At 40.9% G+C, this 21,937-nt stretch overlaps 1 protein-coding gene across 13 annotated transcripts in view; it reads right to left on the bottom strand.

Moving 5' to 3' along the window:
* ZMIZ1 (zinc finger MIZ-type containing 1) overlaps window positions 1-21,937 on the bottom strand; it is a 522,010-nt gene that overhangs the window by 64,299 nt on the left and 435,774 nt on the right. For all 13 annotated transcript variants that reach the window (XM_032786391.2, XM_032786404.2, XM_032786405.2 and 10 more), the window contains one exon: window positions 4,366-4,510. In XM_032786391.2, the coding sequence (XP_032642282.1) occupies window positions 4,366-4,510 (145 nt within the window). The remainder of the gene's footprint in view (window positions 1-4,365; window positions 4,511-21,937) is intronic.

Genomic DNA, 21,937 nt, shown 5'->3' with positions numbered 1-21,937 from the left:
AAAAGACCTGATACACAAAGAAAGGAGAACCGTATAAAGTGACCAGCCTGACATAGAGAGGGAGGTCACTTTCACTCAATATAAGAAGTGACATGCTGAGACCAACAAGGACAGACTTTGAACCCTGCCAGGGTCTCCAGGTGGGAGAGGGATGTCTGCCTTGTAAGCTAAGGACTGCACGTAAACTGTTTATGGTTTTTAAGATAAGTTTTCTCTGTAATGCTTATGTTCTGAATAAATCATAGTTGCTTTAAAAAGCACTGGAAAACCCTGGTCATTGCTCCTGAGAGAACAGGACAGGAGATGCTGAACTCAAATCAGACTTGCTAAGGTGATCACTGTGAATGGAATTGTAGACCAACTCCCTGGTGTACACGGAGTGTGTTGCAGGACTCTGCCTGAGAAAGGTGACAGCAAGAGGCCTAAGACTTAAGTGGGATGCCCTCAGAGAGTCCACAAAGGGGTCAGAGGTCCAATGAACTCAGGAACTGTGACTTAAGTCCATCAGGTATTTCAAGACCTATCAATCTTAGAATCTAAATCTAGGCTTTGACAGGACATATTATTTACACTATGATACATGATGGGCTGGTTCACTGGATGACAGCCATACAAGATTATTGCTGATTGCTTTTTTTATCCCTCTTAGCTACTCATATGGTCTCCATTACTATACTATTTGAGAGCCTCACAATATTTATTGTATTTATCCTCAACACCCCTAGGAGGTAGGCAGTGCTATTATCTTCATTTTACAGGTGGGGAACTGAGGCACAGAAAACTAAGTGACTTTCCCAAGGTCACATAACAAGTCTGTAGTGGAACAAGGAATTGAACTCAAGTGTCCACGTCACATACTAATGCCCTAGACACTGGATCATTCTGTCTTTCCCTAGCTCTACTGAGTAGCTCCTGCGGGTTCCAATAAGAGTGTGTTACTATGCAGACTTCTCATCTGATTTCATCTTGGATGATGAAAAGAGGACAGGAGTTTATTTAAAGTCCAAACAGCAGGAGCCCAACTATTATTTTTAGAATCAAAGGGGTTTTCTACTAAGAAATTTGTTTTCATCAAGCTAATGTAATTAAGTATTTGATCCAAATCATTTCATAAGCTAAGTTAGAAAAGAAGCAGCCTAGTCACATATCACGAAAATCAGTTATATTAGAATAAGGGGTATTACTTTTAGTAAATGATGTGTAGCTTCTGTATTTTTTCCATTAGTGAAATAGAAATATACCAAAACAAAAACAAAAGGAAAACCCCAAACTCAAATATGAAAATACAGAGCCAAACACATTGGCATAAAGTGGCAATTTGAATTAGTGTACAGTGTTATCGTGGTTTAATAATAAAAGTTTCCTACATTTTGGCTATAGACAGAGCAGCTGTAGAAATTATTTTTAATTTGTGATGTTAAAAATAAATAAAAAAGAAACATAAGGGATGCAGTTCCAATGTCTGATGTTGCCTGCACGAAACCTTCCAATCTCTCATTGACCTGAAGCAATATCACTGCTCTTTTCCCAGCTAGCTGGGAACTAGAGGTTTCATATCCTGCATGCTTTAGTCTCTCCTCAGACAATCCTGGGGCTCACTTTTCCACTCAAATGTGATCATTCTTTTATGAATTTCTCCTGACTGATGACATTAGAGTGCAGTGAAGGTTCTCATTTCCCTGATTAACCCCATAATATTAACACCGTGATGCAACATCCAATCTACTCTAATCTATACAGATATTTCTAATGAAACCATCACTATGGAATCTAAAAGAAAAAAAAACCTTCAAAAAAAGTTTGCAGCCCAGAGAAAAAGCAGTGTTCTTTAAATATTCCATGGGAAAAAATCTGAGGAGTGATGCACAGCAGTGTTATTTTAATTAACGTCAGTACAGTTTGCCTCCTTAGGGTGGGGCTTAAGGCTTGATATCTCAGGGGGCCAATTACATGCTTCTTTGCTAAATCTGAATTCAGGTTGGGAAATGGAAAAGGCACATCACCATGTACTGGGTAGTTAGCAATGCGGAAAATTTAGCTTATTTAGTATTGCTGATGTCTCTAGTTCCAATCGGTGAATGAACCACTTTAGCTATCCTTCGTTATAGGATCATAAAAGTGTAGGACTGGAAAGGACCTCAGCAGGTGATCTAGTCCAGCCCCCCGCACTCAAGGCAGGACTACGTAAAAACTACACCATTCCTGACAGGTGTTTGTCTAACCTGTTATTAAAACCCCCCAATGATGGAGATTCTGCAATCTCCTATGCAATTTTTTTCCTGTGCTTAACTACCCTGATAACTATTAAACCCATTGATTCTTGTCCTATCCTCAGAGATTAAGGAGAACAATTTTTTACCTCCTCCTTGTGACAACCTTTTATGTACTTGAAAACTGTTATCATGTCCTCCCTCAATCTTCACTTCTCCAGACTAAACAAATCCAAGTTTTTCAATCTTCCCTCATAGGTCATATTTTCTAGACCTTTAATCATTGTCGTTGCTCTTCTCTGGACTTTCTCCAATTTGTCCACATCTTTCCTGAAATGTGGTACCCAGAACTGGACACAATACTCCAGCTGAGGCCTTATCAGTGTGGAGTAGAGCTGAATTACTCCTCATGTCTTGCTTACAACAACTCCTGCTGATAAATCACGGTATCATGTTTGCTTTTTTTTGCAACAGAGTTTAACTGCTGACTCATATTTAGCTTATGATCCACTATGACTCCCAGATCCCTTTCCAGAGTACTCCCTCCTAGGCAGCCATTGCCCATTTTGTATATGTGCAGTTGATGTTCCTTCTTAAGCGTAGCACTTTGCATTTGTGCTGATAATCCTATTTACTTCAGAACATTTCTCCAATTTGTCTTGATCATTTTGAATTTTAATCCTATCCTCAAAAGCACTTGCAACCCCTTCCAGCTTGGTATCATCCACAAACTTTGTAAGTGTACTTTCTCTGCTATTATCTACATCATTTATGAAGATATTGAACAGAACTGAACCCAGGACTGATCTCACTCAATAAACCCTTCCAGGTTAACTGTGAATCACTGATAACTACTCTCTGGGAATGGTTTTACAACCAGTTATGCACCCACCTTATAGTAGCTCCATCTAGGTTGTATTTCCCTAGTTTGTTTATGAGAAGGTCATGCAAGACAGTATCAAAAAGCCTTACTAAAGTCAAGATGTACCACATCTACCACTTCCTCCCATCCACAAGGCTTGTTACCCTGTCAGAGAAAGCTGTTGGGTTGGTTTGACACGATTTGTTCTTGAGAAAACCATGTTGACTGTTACTTATCTTGATTGCTTGCTTATTTGCTCCATTATCTTTCCAGGGACTGAAGTTAAACTGACTGGTCTGTAATTCCACGGGTTGTCCTTATTCCCCTTTATATAAATTGGCACTATATTTTCCCACTTTCAGTCCTCTGGAATCTCTCCACCCTTCCAAGAATTTTCAAATAAAAATGCTAATGGCTCAGATATTTCCTGAGTCAGCTCCTTGAATATCCTAGGATTTCATCAGGTCCTACCAACTCAAAGACAGCTAACTTGTCTAAATAATTTTTAATTTGTTCTTTCCCTACTTTAGCCTCAGATCCTACTTCATTTTCCCTAGTGTCCACTATGTTAGATGTCTGATCTCTACTAACCTTTTTGGTTAAAACGGAAACAAGAAAGGCATTTACCACTTCCGTAATTTCCATATTTTATATTATTGTCTTTCCCCGCTCATTGAATAATGGGCCTACCTTGTCCTTGGTCTTCCTTTTGCTTGTAACATATTTGTAGAATGTTTTCTTGTTACCCTTTATGTTTCTAGCTAGTTTAATCTCGTTTGGTGCCTTGTCCTTTCTAATTTTATCCCTACATGCTTTTGTTCTTTGTAATCTGACCTAGTTTCCAGTTTTTGTAGAACTCTTCTTTGAGTTTCAGATAATTGAGGATCTCCTGGTTAAGCCAGGATGATCTTTTCCTATACTTCCTATTTTTCCTATGCAGTGGGATAGTTTGCTTTTGTGTCCTTAATAATGTCTCTTTGAAAAACGGCCAACTCTCTCAAACTGGTTTTCCGCTTAGACTTGCTTCCCATGGGATCTTTCCTACCAACTCCCTGAATTTGGTCAAGCCTGCCTTCTTGAAATCCATTATCTTTACTCTTCTATCTTCCCTCCTATCAGCTGTTAGAATCAGAACTCTACCATCTCATGATCACTTTCACAAGCTGCCTTCCACTTGCAAAGTCTCAACCAGTTTCTCCCGATTTGTCACGGTAATAAGCATTTCAGTTAAAAGATTTCTCACTGAATTTGTATATGCACCTACTCTCATAATAGCAGGCTTGCGTGACTCACCTATGAGAGAGTGTGGGTTTCATGGAGCTCATAGAGTTCATGGGGGGTTGCATGGGTAGCTTCCCGGGAGGATCGTTTTGCCGGCTTTTCTGGTGACGAAGCAGCAAGAGCCGTCCCAACTCCTCACACCACGACGAAAGAAGCGCTGTGCAAACAAAACAAAATGAAGGTGTACAAATTAATGAAGAGTGCAGCTGTATTGAGGTGCAGGCTATTTAAACCACATTAGTCACTAACTGAATGGACATACACCAGTTCTGAAAACTTTCCCCATGAGCCACTACTATCATATGAAGAATATGTTGCTATACTAAAAGGGGGAAAACTATAAGAAGGGGAGAAACAGAGATGAGATCATTGGTAGATAAGGAGAGGGGAGCAAGAGAAATCAAGATTTCTTTCTACAGTCTCCCACATTCCATTCCACCTCTAATGTTAATAGGCAGCAGATGATAGTTTTGGTTCTGCTAGTTATTCTAGTTTGGATTTAGTTTATTATAAATAATCTCCACAATCTGCACAATCAGCTTTTCTTAATATAGCCAGTCTTATATATGATTTATTGTGATGGCTTTTCTTCGCCTTCTTGTCAATGGGACTACTCATATATTCACAGATCAGCACATGCTTACACGCTTTGATAAACTGGGGCCTTAGCCATCTAAATAAGAGGCCTGATTTTTAGAGGCTCCAAAATTCTGGCCTATGTTACAAAAAGCACACAAATTCTGATAAACAGAGCCTCTACAAATGACAGTAAGCACAATCTAGGCTCCATTGATTGCAGTGAAACAGGATTTTATCTAGTACATCTTCACAGAAAAGTGATTAAACCAAGGAGCTGCCCTTTTAAATTCCAATATGATAACTAACTGTTGTGAAATGTAATTAAAGATCTTTTGCGCTAAGTGGTGGGTGAAGAATTCCAATAAGATACAGCTCAGACCAACTGCAAAATTTTGTGGTTGATACAAACAACTTTGTCAAACAGAAGGGTCTATTTTGTTCTTCCTTAAAAGAGGGTTTTGCAGATCTTCACGCCAATAAAAAACAGTCTTGAATGTCAATTAAAAGGTTTTAAATGTAGATGTTTCCCTACAAACAACAATTTGTTGTGTACCCAAACAACAATTTGTTCTAGTGGGCAAAAACCAGAAAGCCAGTCTAAAATATACCTGTGGTATAAATAGTCAAAAGTAGATGAGGTTTAAAACATGATGTCAGGTTTACCAATGTAAGTGACACAGGTGAGGAGATGTCCAATACATAGATGTTTATTTTCAATTGTATGCTTTTTGTAATGGTGTGATACCATAATTACCCATCATTTAAAAGGACCTCACCTTCTTCTTCCATTATACACTCAAAAGTGGTATAATTGATGATTATCAGAACAAGTTTCAAAGGATGTAATTGGAAAGTTACACTGTGAAAAGTGTAAGAGTCTCAGATTTTGACAGGAACACAGAAAAATGTGTCTTTATATAAAAATACTAGAAATTAAAAAAAAAAAATCTACTCGCCAAGCCAGAGAAATATTTAAGAAAACCAATTCTATTCAAGAAAATTAAACACACATCAGGGTGTTGAGGATGGAGTAATTTCTTTGTATTTGCCACATGCAAGGTCAATAATGGTGCTTTGCGAGGTACTTTAGAATCCTTCTATGACAAGAAGGGGATACTGATTCCTTATATAACTAAATATGGTTACTCTGAAATTGCTAGCATCACATCTAGCCTATAGAAACCATTCCCACTGAGCTCTGTGCCTAAATGTTCTAGCAACGAGTGTCATTCTGCGCTGCTTCTCTATAGCCAAGGAATCTGTCAACAAGCATTTGATCAAATTATACTCACCTTTTATCCCTGGCATATCATTACTTATGTGCCAGTGACAAAGGGTCTTTCCCTCCCATCCCCTTTTCAAGCCGCCTACAGATAAAAATCACTGCCTAACATAGTCTCCTCATGCACACTATGCCTACTTGAGTTCTGAGAAAAATGAACAAAGTGTTCTGCTGAGCTGTAAATGCAGCCATGTCAGAATAATAGCGGATGCTGAGCACCTCCACAGCTGAGTGTAATTACTATGGTGTCGAATGGAAACCGTCCATCTTAAACGTGGCTTTGATGTGAGGAGGGAGCTGTTCCTAGTGCACACATATAAGTGCTTGACAAATAAAGATAAAAAGCATCCGCCTAATGGATTTGAGGACATGAATCTGCAAACAAAGCCAGTACCTGCTTTGAAAAAACAGAGTTAACTCCTGGCCAAATAATTTGCAATGGAAATGAGATAACATCGCATTGAGTAGGGAGGGAAGGTAAGATATTAATGAGTTATCATCATTACTAATATCAAATGCACACATTTGTAAAGGTGAAATATAAATGTCAGAGAATGGCCAGGCTTTTGAGATAAGGGAGACAGTTACATGCTACAAATTATCCAGAGATGACTTACATTTTTGGAAAGTAAGAATTTGAAGGTATAAAATATAACAAATGTACTCATCCCCATCTCACTGCTCATTACTGAGAGGTTTAACCTTTCCTCTCCTGGGACACTTCCCAGTCATGTACGATGTATAATAATAATTTGTGTTTGTGCATTGAATGAAAAGAGACCAGTTCAGAACTGTCTCAAAAAATGTCAAATCCACCATTATCTCCATCAAAGCGGAGGGTGGGAGAGAGAAAACCCCTCTGGGTATGCCTACACTGCAATGGAAGCTCTGGGTAATTGGAACTCGAGGTAGCCAATACTGGGTTTGTTAAGCTAGGACTTGAGCGTCTACATCTGTAACCCTAGATTAGGAACTGCAGAACCCTTGGGTCCCAGCCTGAGGCTACAGGATCTACATTGCATTATGCAGGCCTGACTCCAACCACTTGTACCCCAGACTGCCTAGCACTCTCCCAAAATGTGGTCACTCTAGCCTTGTGTTTGTGATGCAGTATGACAAAAATCGGCCAGTGGGGTTCTTTTGGTGGACTCCCAGATGATGAGTCCAGTGGGGTTGTGTCAACACTGCAAAGCAGTTGGTCTTAAACTCTGGGTCCCAGCTTGACTCTGGTTTGGACCCTCCAACACCATGGGGTCCTTGGACCTGGGGTCCAAGCCTGGGGTTAGTGCAATGTTTGTGTAGACTGAAGAGGGGTTAGGCTTGAGCCCAAGTTCAAATCCTGGGTTTCCATTGCAGTGTAGACCAGGGGTCGGCAACCTTTCAGAAGTGGTGTGCCGAATCTTCATTTATTCACTCTGATTTAAGGTTTTGCATGCCAGTAATACATTTTAATGTTTTAGAAGGTCTCTTTCTATAAGTCTATAATATATAACTAAACTATTGTTGTATGTAAAGTAAATAAGGTTTTTAAAATGTTTAAGAAGCTTCATTTAAAATTAAATTAAAATGCAGAGCCCCCCAGACCGGTGGCCAGGACCCGGGCAGTGTGAGTGCCACTGAAAATCAGCTCGCGTGCCGCCTTTGCACGCGTGCCATAGGTTGCCCACCCCTGGTGTAGACATTCCCTCAGCGATTTTGCCATTGTCTGTTTGAAATGTTGCAACTTCCTCCCAAACCCCCCTTATACTGGTTTGCACTTAGTATGGTGAGATGAAATGCGCCACACACGCATCTGGTACAGCTGGATTCTGAAGAACATAACTTCCTTTGCCTATTCAAGTAAGATGAAAATGAATTTACAGATTACACTATTCATCTTTAGTGTACTTAGTTTCAGTTTTTTGTGCTGACAGTATTAGGCACATCTCAACTCATTGAAACTCAAAGCACGAGAAATTCAGCATCACTATAATGAACAGATAAAGAAGCAAGCACAAAGGACAGCTACAGATGGTGCCAACAGTCAGTCTCTCCCTCTCAGAGAACAGTCAAGCAGCTGCTTTTTCTCTCCACACACCCTCTAACGCCTCCTCCTTGTAAAACAGGAGCACAGTTTTGCAGATGGACCATCCACACTGCCTCTCACAGCCTCTTTCTGCTGCAGTTTAATGATTGATTTAAATTGTGTTCCTATGCTGCATTGCTACAATGCCCCTTGAATATAATAATGTAGCTTGCTTGTTAAAATAAAAAGTCAGCATTTGCAAGGGTAGAACAGGAATTCTTTATGCTGCCATATCCCCATCCCAAACCCAAATATAAAGGATATTCTGGTTAAAATACTAAAATTGACATTTTCCCACAATACTAAGTCACACAGGCTTTTCCAGGTCATACCAAAGCAGCATATACAGGCAACCAAATGATGGGCTGACAGTTTTAGTGTATTCCCCATTTATTTTTCTTAAAGGGGTATTCTCACAGTTGATTGGCACAATATTTGACCTACTTCTCTTTTGTAAAACCCGTGTAATTCTTCATGTGATTATTTTATTTTAAGGATTTCAGTATTTTTATTAAAACAAATTAATGCTAGCTTGCTAAATTGGATGACAGGAGCAAACCAACACCAAAACCCATAGCAACAGGCCTGTATGTTTGTGGAATGGAGAAAAATGGAATCAGTGGAGGGGGGAAAAAAGGGAGGGTGGCAATTTCATTTATAAGCAGCCAAGAAGATGTTGAAAAAGTGAGAAAAATATATTTGAAAGTTAGGAAAGGTACTTTCAATGGTGTCAGCTCCTGCCACCTAGCCCTATGGTCTTACTTTCATTCTTCCAGGGAGACTTACAAATATAGTGCAACATGATGCCTTCACATGTGCATACCTGAAGGCAGAGTTTGACCCATATCCTCTCAATATTAAAATCAGTCCTATTATATCCATTTTATAGCCTTTTGCATATTTAAGATCCAGTATTGCCAAACCCTCATATTTAAATGAGTTAAGCCTCAAAAAATCATGAACAATGGTTTAAAAACATTATATAATACACACACATTCATATGGTGTTATTTTAATTTCCTTCTGACTTTTAAGAGACACATGAATAACATCTCTCTGCAGCCATGTGGGCTACAAACTTATTAAAACACTGAGATGTCTGTATAATCACTTGAGTCCAGAGTCTGGGGCTTTAAAGAAAAACACTCGATAGCTTAAGACTGGCAATAAAAAAAAATCATGAGAGTTGGCAACATATCTTAATATTGCTCCTAGCTTGTTAGGCCCCCTTTATACTGATATGTTGTCCACACAGTGCAACGTTGTTTCCACCAAACATACTCTAGTGTATTTGATCAAAGTATTGCATAATTATAAGTGTATCAATCATTGTCTTGAAATTAAAAACATGTTTTCAATAGCATTTTAATAAAATACTGATAACTACGATCTTAGGCAGTGCTATGCATGTTTATGTGGACCCAGGATGTAGCGCAGTCATTGCAAGTGCCTATATATGTGCTGACATATATACCAAAAAAGGCAATCCATTCGAAAGACCGGTCACTAGGTGGTGCAGGAGAAATGGGAAAAGGAAGCAGTCTGTTTGGAAAGAACCGAGAAATTATTTGAGGAATGACAGAACAGGAAAGGCTCATGGGTAAAATGAATGCTTCTGCATCAAGTTGAAAGATTAGTACAATTTAATTATTAAAATGAGTTTAGTGGTCCTGGCTCAGCCCAGAGCAATCACCTGTTACACAGACAAGGGATGCTCGGGACTGAAGAATGCATCATTACCTGCCCTGAGGGCAGCCTTGGTTTAGGTCATTAACACAGAACAGATAAACAATAGTTTGGCTAATTAATGATCCATAGTCGCCAGGAAAGTCAGATTCTTAACAATGTAAAAGTAATTAATTCAAGATGGGGAATCCATGGATGAAACCCTAAATGCACATTCAGTTTTTAACACCTTGCTGCAAATGATCCGACTTACTGTACTTCACATCATTCAAAACTCCAAAACAAAACAATGATGCATTTCAAAATATCTAATCATGATACTGAATAATGGACTCTGCCCATTATAACCTTTTTATTGGGAAGAGGTGTTGAAGGAGAAAAGAAGAGATCCTAAACAATCAATGCTGTCTGATAGATTCACTAATGCATTTCATTAGCTTTATACATACAACCATCAATAGCAACAATCCTGGAACTGATTTAACTTGGCGTATTGCAATGTGCTGTAGTAAGCCTCTACAATGAATGAATGAGCCAGTGGACTCCCTAGAAAGCAAAATACAGAGAAGCACTGTGCTAATCTATTTACCTATTATGATACCCTAGTATTAGTTACAGCTTATCACCTCAGTAAATCACCTCCTCTTGTTAGGGAACGAGCTTAAAGGTGCAGCAAACTGTTATTTATAGGCACACACTATATTTACAGCTACAAAGGCAGGTGAGGAAGGGACAAGACAACTGCTCAGTAATTTCAATGCCTTCTGCTTCCCAAGAGATTGCTGTAGGAGCACAATAGGATTACTGTTTTCTTGCTGCAGTTAAGCTGCAGAAGATAGTTCAACAGGCAGCTTGGTAGACTCATATTTCTTACTCAGTGCAATGAAAATTGTGAAGAAATATCTGTTGAGTACCATCTCCCAGTTTTTGTTTTGTTTTTTAATCTCAGCAAGAAATGCAGTAAGGTGCTAGGGCTTTTGTGGCATATGCAGCGCCTTTCACAGATCTATACCAATAAAGTATATGTAGCATTTAAAGGCAAATTGACATTTTTTTTATGCAGAATTTTTTAGACCTTTTAGGTGGTGGTGTATCTTCTGCTGTACAAGCAGAGTCTGCAACACTCCTTTTGACAAATCATCCTGGCAGATAATCTGTGGCATTGGGGGAGAAAGAATATTGTGCTGGCTATTTATTTATTTCATTTCGATCCTCACAAGGGACAAATAGGATGCAGAAGATACAGTCACATATCTATCTATATGAATGCTACAGAGATTTCAAATCAATATTTAACTGTCACATACCAAACACAGATTGAAGTCTGATGATCATCTTCAGTCATGATTTTGGAATACAGCAAAACTGTGTTCTCCCTCTTACTTAAAAGGGTGCCAGGTTTGGGGGAGCTGGAGAAGAGAGGGGTAAGTCTGTGGCCCCAAGCTACTCAATTAATTAATTAAAGACCTCTTCTTCCTGCTCACTGCTATGGTCTGAAAACCACTTTCACTTAACAAACCTACAGGGACCCAAAGGTGAGAAACTGTGTTTCCCATTATCAATCCTCTGAGCTAGCCAAGTACCACAAAAGCATCTTCTGAGAAGGATTTTTGTTTACGCTAACAAGTGTGAGGAAAGGTGTTTAGATGCTTATTGTACAGCATATGGGAAATCAATGCTCTGTCATATTACTTTACACAGCTGTTCAAAACAAAGATTTTGCATTTGAGCAAAGTTAAGTTTGAATTCCTTCTTGTTTTCTGATTTTAAAGACTAATAATTTTACTTGAAATATCTATCACATTTCAGTTAGGGAATAAACAGCTCCTTACAAAGATCAGTAAAGTAAGCCAACCCAACAAACACTTGGTGACTAAATTTTGAAGATGGAGAAACTACAGCATAGACAAGAGGGGAATTCCTCAAGGTCACTTTGTTAGTGGCAGAATCAAGATGAGAACCCAGGAGTCCAGATTCCTAGGAGACCACACTCCCACCTGTCAGTGGAAGGAAAAACCACACCAATCACATCAAGGTTAGTTTTCTAACCCCATATTTTCAGTACTGGCCCTGGAACATTTTCATACAACAACCATAAAACATCTGTATACACTTTCAAAAAGGGAGAAAAAAATATGAAAACCATGCAGCCAAAATTTATGGCACAAATGTATTTCCTAACTTAACATCATGCTGCCAGATTCCCGGAGAAGACTCAAAAGCTATTTTAAGAACTTCCGCTCTTGGGTCTTGCTTAAGGCTCAACTTAACTTGAATTTTACACTTTTACAGTGTGTGTAAAAAAAAAAAAGTTTTATTAATAGATAGCTATAGAAAATATTATTTTTGAGCAGAGAAGAAGGATAAGATCATTTGGTCCTAGCCAACTTTACTGAAACTGTTAAAAAAAAAATCAATCTTGAAATCTGTCAGCTGTGGAGGTATTTTTTTTGTGACATGGACACCTGACTGCTTGAACTGAGACCATCCACCCAGTTCACTGTGGACACCTGATTTGACCACCAAAACCCTGTTTCCCCCTTGTCTTTCATATGCATATAACTGCAGAAGACTATTTAGTCTGCAAGAGATTTGAAGTTAATCATAATCCTAATGATGCAAGATAGCTAGAATGATGCAGAACATGGGTAAGGGATATATAGAACAGATATGCCTTGACTGATTAATAACTACTGATTTCTTCTGGCCCGTAAAAATTAGAAAAGCTATTCATCTCTGTTTATTCCTAAAATAAGATCCACCTAGGAAGAGAAGAAAATGGCATGCATCACGAGACACTTTGTCTAAGGACCCACAGATCCCCCAAAGTCAGGAGTTCTCCCCAAGAATAGAAACTCAAATGGCTAAATGAGAGTATCATTAATCACCTGGACAGGAATCTCTCAGAATTTGCATATGGATAAAAGCTCTTTAGCTAGATTGGGAGAGAGAAAAAGTACTCTAGGTCTTTCACCCCAAATTAGAATCTGTACATTTGTTTGCCTTGTGAGTCAGATCAACATCCTTCTACATGTGGGAAATGTCTATTGTAAGTCCTAAATAAAGTATACTTGTCTTAATATAAGAATGGCCATGAATAAGAATGGGTCAGACCAATGGTCCATACAGTTCAGTATCCGGTCTTCGACAGTGGCCAATGCCAGTGCTTCATCTCCTGTTGTCCAGTCCCAGCATTTGGCAGGCAGAGGTTTAGGAACACCCAGAACAGGGGGTTGCACCACTGACCATATTGGCTAATAGCCAATAATGGACCTATCCCCCATGAACGTCACTCATTCTTTTTTGAACCCATTTATAGTTTTGGCCTTCACAATCACAGAATATCAGGGTTGGAAGGGACCTCAGTAGGTCATCTAGTCCAACCCCCTGCTCAAAGCAGGACCAATTCCCAACTAAATCATCCCAGCCAGGGCTTTGTCAAGCCTGACCTTAAAAACCTCTAAGGAAGGAGATCCCACCACCTCTCTAGGTATCCCATTCCAGTGCTTCACCACCCTCCTAGTGAAAAAGTTTTCCTAATATCCAACCTAAACCTTCCCCACTGCAACATCCTCTGTCAACAAGCCTTCCAAATTTAGAAGATTATAAGGATTGTGTTGGTTATCACCGTAAATAATTGCACTGTAGAAGTAATAGCAAAAGTGAAAGTAAGCCAGTACAATTCGATACATCGTGCCAGACTGGATCGGCTTCTCTGGTGGTGATTTAAAGGGCCTGGGGCTCCGGCCCCTGCGGGGAGCCCCAGGACCTTTAAAGAGCCAACCGAGCCTGGCTGCCAGAGCTCCAGCGGTGCTTTAAAGGATCCAAGGCTCCCCGCAGTGGCCAGAGCCTCTGGCCCTTTAAATTGCTGCCAGGGGCCCAGGGCTCCTGCAGCTGGGTTTGGCCGGAGATTTAAAGGGCCTGGTGCTCCTGCAACTGAAGGGAGCCCCAAACCCTTTAAATCACGCTGGAGCCCTGTCGCCGCTACCCCGCAGTGACAGGAGCACCGGGTCCTTTAAATCCCTGCCCGAGCCCGGCTGTCCTGGGGTAATGGCGGCAGGGCTCCTGCAGTGATTTAAAGGGTCCGGAGCTCCGCGGCGGCTGGAGCCCTGGGCCCTTTAATTCATCCCTGAGCCCTGGGGGTCTCAGCTGCCTTTGCAGTTGGTAGCTCTGGGGTGATTTAAAGGCCCTGGGGCTCCCAGCCACAACCCCAGGGCCTTTAAATCGTGAAAGGCCAGACCTCTTCTGGTTAAGGCCAGGCCCCCGCTCAGGACTCCGGCATACCGGTAAGTCCGTTAAGTTACTTTCACCTCTGAGTGATAGGAATTGTCTGGCACTGGCACAAGGAAAAATAAACGTCAAAAGATACAAATGAAGCTATAAACTTTGGGATATTAAGATAAATTGCTTAAAAGGAGGGATCCCAACGGATAGTAGTAGCTAATGATAAACTACAATCCTTGAAATAGATCAGACTTAAAAAGCCTCTGATAAGAAAAGGATTGAAAAAAATCTGTCTACACTATCACCATCTAGTGGATACCAATGGAAGCTGCAAAGAAACTGAAAACTCTAAAACTCTCTTAGGGGGTGGAGGAGGGTGTGTGTGTGGAGGAGTCCTTCCTACAAGACCTGAAACTAGGTTATATAAACTGAAGCCACCATGTGCTCAAGAAAGTTGACTGGGAACAATGCCTGTGGGAAAGGCCCCTCCCCCCATCCCAGGGTGAACAGGATAAGAAAAAGTGAGATTTCATTTCAAAGACTACTCGCTCCTCTCCTTTTTAATATAAATAACTAAATGTTATCTTGCTGAGTCTACCCTCTCCAGTAATACCTTAAGTAACCATATTTTAGATTTTAACTCCTTTATAAGTCCAAGCAAATTGGCCTAAGAAATACTGAAAACAATAACTTTAAGCAATTTGCTTTAATATTCTAAACTTGTCCCTTTGGGATTAATCTAGTCAAAGAGACACAACCATATGCTTCAAAGCTCCTTAAAGACAGGTATACCCATGTGTCATAAAGAGATAGTAGGAGTTAATAGAACAGAAGTACTTTATATCTCTTTTGACTGTAAAGGGTTAACCAGTTCAGTGAGCCTGGCTGTCACCTGACCAGAGGACCAATCAGGGGACAGGATACTTTCAAATCTTTGAGAAAGGATAGTTTCTGTGTGTGCTGTTAGATATTGAGGGATGTTGTTCTCTCTGGGATCTGAGATGAACCAACGTGCACCACGTTTCCTCAAATCATCCTCACGATAACAAGGCCTCTTATCAGAGTCAAATAGTACAGTACAGGAGACAAGGCAAGTTAGGCTTATGTTGTTTTCTTTATTTTGCAAATGTAGCATTTGGCTGGGTAACGGAGTCAAATTTTATTTTGCACTGAGAATAGAATTTAATTACTGGTACTTGAATACCTTAGACTGGGAGGGTATTACCCAGTGTCTAAGCAGAAAACCCTAGGTACTAATCCATGCTTAAATTACAAAGTAATTTTAATCACGGTTTTCCTCTCTTTAATTAGACATTTTCTTGTTAAGGACCTGATTTTTTTTATTCTGTGGAGACCGCCAGAGATCGGGTTGATCACCAGGACTTGTGGGAGAAAGGAGGGAAGGGGGAGAGAAAGGTTAATTTCTCTCCGTGTTAGGATTACTGTCTCTCTCAGGGAGAGTCTGGGAGGGGGAGAGAGAAGGAGGAGGGAAGGTGAATTTTCTTCTCTGTTTTGTGATTCAAGGCGTTTGAATCACAGTATCTTCCAGGGTAACCCAGGGAGGGGAAGCCTGGGAGAGGCAACGGTGGGGAAAGAGTTTACTTTCCTTGTGTTAAGATCTAGAGGATCTGGGTCTTGGGGTTCCCCGGGCAAGGTTTTGGAGGGACAAAAGTGTACCAGGCACTGGAATTCCTGGCTGGTGGCAGCGCTACAAGTACTAAGCTGATAATTGAGCTTAGAGGAATTCATGCTGGTACCCCATCTTTTGGACGCTAAGGTTCAGAGTGGAGAATTATACCATGACACCATGGAAGGCTGATAAATGTATTAGGCATTAAAGAACTGGGAACTCATGATTATATGCACATGTAATAAGAAATCTTGATAATTTGCATTGTTTCTTGATATAACTGCTAAGCCTCAACTCAAGTCTGTGATAATTGCTCTCAAAACTGTATTTGTGCACTTAGTACACACAGTTGCATTTACTTTTGAGTGGTGAACTGCTGATTGTATATTAATGTGGTTCTGGGTGAATTAATAAATTGTTGGTTGGTTAAGAATAAACAAGTATACTGATTTGAGAAATACTGTTCCAGTTAAAAGTTGACCTGAAAACTCCCCAGCATTAAAACTAGTAAGACTAACCACTCCCTACACTCAATAAAAAAGTGTCATTCTGTTGGATTCAATTATACATTGCTAAACCGAGTTTGCTAGATTTCAACTTTAAAAATCTAAATGATATCTTGGCAAATTCATAAATTGACCCCCTTTCATGCTTACACATGCATGTATCATGTTTATCTACTGCAGTTAAACAGCTCCTGTGTTTCACCTTTGAAGTGGCTGCATTATACTGGTGGGGTATTGAAAATGGAATATATGATTTGTTATCTATTCCAAAGCTTAGTTTCCACAAATATGTCAAAGAAAATAAAGCTATTATATTTTCTATTTAGGCCTAAATTTTCAAGCTTGGGAACTAAAATAAGGCACCAAAAACCTAAATACACACCAACAGATTTTCTCAGGTACTTAGTGAGCACACACAAGCCTGAGTGAAATCATTGGGAGCTACAGATACTCAGCACCTTGGAATATCAGACAGTTATTATTTGGGAGCCTACTTTAGACAGCCTGATCTGGAAAGAGTTGGTCTTTGTCTTCAGTGGACACAGTTTTCTCCCTCGGGTTACAACAGGTTGTATGGGGAAATGGAAGAGAAGAAAAAAGAATGATCACTTAAGGACCAGTTGATTCAATTTTGTTATGTACGTCCAGAGAAGAAGCCAGTGATAATCACAACCCATTCTAATTTTTTACAATACCCTTTATTTCCTGCCTTTAAAAATAAAAAGATGGGGAAGGCTATTCTGCAATCATCTGTTAGTTGGAACATTTACAAAACGAGCCATCGATCTGAATTCTTGTGGAGGGCATCTGGCCCTGTATCACTGCAGAAGAACACTATAATTTCAGTCCTGAACAGTGCTAAAAGATAATGCCATCACTACCCCTACCATCTATAAATAACAGCTGCACTGGATTCAACAGGGTCACATGGAAAAGCTGACTAAGGATAGATGTATGTACGTGGGAGCACGCATTTGGAAACCAAGATTTAGTGTTCCAAATTTAGCTCTGGTCCATTCACTCCCTCTGGTCTGCAGAGAAGTACTGTTATTCATTTATTTATTTATTTTCCAATCCAGCTCTTCCCTAGGAAGCTGCTGAATACGATATTAACTGGGTATTGTGTAAAATCATATCATGCGCTGCTGTGCACACAGACCGCTCAGAAAGGCAGACAAGAATCAATTCCTGAGGCAGCTCTGTTAACTCTCCCGCCCCTCTAATTGACACAGTATCTCAACCACTGAAAAGGCGAATGGGCCTGAGAGATGCAGATGAAGGAAAGGAGTGGGTGGCATAAAAGAGCAAGCATGCAGAAGACGGCACAGAATGGATGCCACACAGTAAAACAATTTTGCAGTCTTGCACTGAACTGCAGTGTGTCTCCCCCCTCCCTCCTGTGAATATTTCAGAAGCAGGATTAGGACAATGCAGAAATGAATAAAATTTGAATGAGATCAAAATTTGAAAGAAATCAGATCTTAAGACCAACTTCATATGGCAAAACTAGCTGCAGAAATGCAAAAGAACCAAATGATTTTATCTGCTTTGACTGCTTAAGTAATTCTACAGTATTAGTAACAAAGGTAGATAGGCAACCGTTTCAGACAAGTTATACACGACTCCTCAGGGTTTCTCTTTGAAAATGTTTGGAATGGAAGTTGACATGGCCAATATAGAATGAAAAAAAATGTTTTGTTCATCTATCTGTAATAACCCCGAGTTGTTATCAGGAGGTCGATTTTGATCTTTGGAAGCAAAATTTGGGGGGGAAAAACAAAAACAAACAAAAAAAGGATGTTCCCAAGGCTTCGGTTCTGTTATTTCTACAGAGCTGTTGTTGTGTGTGGAGGTGTGGGGTTTTTTTGTGTTTTGCTTTTTAAATATAAACATGGACAACCTTTCTGATATCTTAGTCTGCAGAAAATCAACAGCTCACATCACCACTGATCATTCTATTGTAATAGAAACTAAATATGTGAGACAATTCATGGCATCTGGAGAAAAGGAAACAGAGAGGACATCAGAACACCAAGTATTGCTACATGACAATTTGGAGGATGCTGTACAAGAACATAAGCTAGTGAATAACAGTTCCAGTTTCTTCTTGATCAGCACAATTCTGGATTTGATCCTGCTGCTAGTGAAGTCAGTGGAAGTTCTGCAATTGACTTCAGTGGTAGCAGGACCAAGCCTTCTGTTACCTCTGTACAACGCCTACAGTTCTGATCCTTCTATGGGAATATACAGTCAGATGTCATGTTGCAAAAGACATTTCTATTCTTCAAATTAGAGAAAACTGTAATCTGCTGGTATGACATTTTTTAACTTTAGTGATAAGATCATATAGGTTATGGAAAAAAATGACTGAAATGGGGGTGGGAAAAGAAGAGAAAAGAGAGCGGAAGGTAAGAGCTCTATAAAAGTGGAGAAACACAGATTTTCAACAGTGTTTGGAGATAACACTCCAGTTAAGTTATCAACTGTCTATGGACTGTTGTGAGCATACATGGTCCTTTGCAAATACAAAAGACTTGGTCCCTATTCTGTGGAACTTGAAACAAACAAAATGCATGTGATAATAGTTCAAAATAAGATGGCTTGGACAAGGAATTTTCAAAGAGTCTAATGCAGGAAAGTTTCCTGGGGCGGTGGTGGGGTTACAAAAGTATTGAAAGGGAAGAGGGCTTTGGAGACAGGAAGTGGAAAACTCACCCAAAGGTAAGAGTCAGCTTTGGAAGGAGTGAAATGAGAGAAAGAAATGAAGAAAGCCTGAAGAGCAGAGTGGAAAATAAGGAATGAGAGTAGTAGGAAAGTAAAGTAGATACTATGGGCACTGGTGGACTGTTAAAGGTGAATGAAGAATGTGTAACTAAACTTGTCAAAGTAATAAGAAATTAAAAGATTTCCTCCAACTTTTGGGTTTGCATTTTGTTCTGACAACTAGACTGAGAGGGCAGGAACAGGTGTTCCTACCTGGTAGAGTGGGCTCTGCCTCAGGAGACCTAGACACCATTTGACCCTCCCCTCTTCTAAAGACAGAGCTGATTAGGCTCAACTGAGATATGTCCTCTTCTGAGCCATTCATCTAAGCTGATATGTTTCCTTACTCATGGAATAGAGGCCAGTAGTAAATATTAAATCTCCCAAAATGCAGCCATTGAGATAATAAAGGCATAAACCCCATTCTGTGCTCATCTTTTATAACCTAAACACACTTATACCACGAACCTGAAGTTTGGCGCTCCCAAATGTCTGGAATAGTGCCCAGAAGCTGGATACTGCAGCCATTTACAAAAGAAAGTGGGCAAAACCGCTTCAAATATCTTGTGATTGACCTGGGGAAAAGGTTGCGCAATAGAATTACTCCTTCTCTTATTCCAGATGATCTGCTCCTTTTCAAAATAGCCAAGAATAAACTGTACACAGGCAATCTGCCCACGCTCTCATATTGGTGTAGTCCCATTAAAAGAGAAGGAAGGGCAGGACTGACACCTAGATTCTTTTTGATGATGACATCAGGAACATGAATCTGCACATGTACAAGCATCTATTACATGTGGGTGGAATAGGATCAATGCAGCTGAAGTTCAAGTACCTGTCATTCAAAGTCTAAGAATTCAAATGAGAAAAGCAGTTTTTATGTTATTATGGTACAGTCACTGTGGTTTAAATGTTGCAATGGCTAGAAGACTAGGGCCTGGTCTACACTACGTGTTTAAATCGATTTAAACAGCGCACCCATCCACACTACAATGCTCTTTATATCGATATAAAGAGCACTTTATATCGATTTCTGTACTCCTCCCAGATGAGAGGAGTAGCGCTAAAATCGATATAAACATATCGGATTAGGGTTAGTGTGGACGGAAATCGACGTTTTGGCCCTGGCGGTATCCCACAGTGCACCCACTGACCGCTCTGGCACAGCATCTGAACTCGAGATGCAGCGGCAGTAACAAAAAGCCGCGCACACTTTTGATTACATTTCCTTTTGCCCACGTGGAGCTACTGATCAGCCACGGGTGCGACTGCGAGTCCAAATCCAAAAAGGAGCTCCTAGTATGGACCGTATGAGATAACTGGGATCCGATCGCTGTTAATTCTTTGGGGGAGGGGTGAAACAAATCTTTCTGATCCAAAGCTCCGTTACAGAAACTATGAATGCCAAAGCGGTTCGCTAATAAATCTCCCAGGCTACACGAGTGCTGCGTGAAACAAGCGTAACGGGAGCCAGGACCAATGGGACGCGTCATGAGGCGGCTCGGTACTGATACCTCATCTATCCCACAGTCCACGCGTCTCTGGAAATATTGCTTCTTGGGCTGAGCTCCATATCGTCTAGTAGGTTCAAAACATTGGTCCAATCCAGCTGCATGCTTCAGGGTATAGGCTCCTCGGTTCCTCTCACCACCGTGAAGAAAGGAAGAGAATCATTTCCTTGACTTCTTTTAGTACTCAATCCTATGTGTGTTACGCTGCTGTGTAGATCGAATGCTGGCAAGTGAAGCGTCCCCTTACGCATGTTGTTATCCAGTCTTTCTCCCGCTCCCGGTGGGAGACCGTAGAATGACTGATATCCCCAGGTGCCGTCCTGCTCACTCAGCCGTGACGATGCTCCTGGCTGGCCTTAGGTGAGGCTGGCCCGGTGCTGGTAAGTGACCGAGGTAAACTGGGAATGAGGCTCCGCCGTGTATACTCCCTTGCATAGCCAATGGTGGAGGGAGGCTGGTAACCGTCTTCTTCATAGCACTGGTGCTGGACGTAACTCAGCCCCTACCCTTTCCTGTTAATAAAGAAAAGATTCTGTACTGCCTGCGACTGTCATAGCAGCAGCATCCTGGGCCCTTCCTCCGCACTGCTTTATTGTCCTCGCCGAGGACTGTCATAGCCCCAGAGGCTGCCTCCCGCCTCATTTTATTCTGGCACTAACAATCTCTGTTTCTTACTTCCTCTGGCCATTCGTTTATAACTTCATGACACAAAGGGGGGGGGGGAGGGGACACTGCCACTGGTAGCCCAGGAAGGTTGGGGAAGGGGGAAGCAACGGGTGGGGTTGCTTGGCGGCCCCATGGAATTACTAGAACGGCAACTGTGTTTCTGCATACACTGAGTCCTCTAGTACGACTTGCCCCCTTTTAGTGTCTCAGCGAGGACGACTCTATTTTTTAGAAACGAATAAAGGGGCATTGACTCGGGGATCATTTCCATTTTGCTTTTTGCGCCCCCTGGCCGATTCAGCCAAGGGCCACTCATGAAAGCAGCGACAGTTTATAGAGGGGGAGAGATTAAACCAGATCATTCCTCGAGTGCCAGCTTTAGCCCGGCGGCAGTAGACAGTACGAGACGACTGGCTCACACTCTTGCTATCATGGCAAGCAAGATGAATTGCTGCTGTGTAGCGCTGGAGTATCGCCCTCGTCCGCGCATCCCATGTACCATCACGGTGCCGGAAGCACAAACAAAAACATGAACGGGGCTCCATGGTTGCCGTTGTTATGGCTCTGCCAGGGCAATCCGAGGAAACACGGCGCGAAAGGATTGTCAGCTGTTTTTTCCGCGAGGAAGGAATGACTGATGACTTATAGCCCAGAACCACGTGACAACATGAT

The sequence above is a fragment of the Chelonoidis abingdonii genome, chromosome 15 (assembly GCF_003597395.2).
Source record: "Chelonoidis abingdonii isolate Lonesome George chromosome 15, CheloAbing_2.0, whole genome shotgun sequence".
In the NCBI taxonomy this organism is placed as follows: domain Eukaryota; kingdom Metazoa; phylum Chordata; order Testudines; family Testudinidae; genus Chelonoidis; species Chelonoidis abingdonii.
The sequence above is the reverse complement of the archived record's forward strand: the minus strand, read 5'-3'. Positions and strand labels throughout refer to the sequence as shown.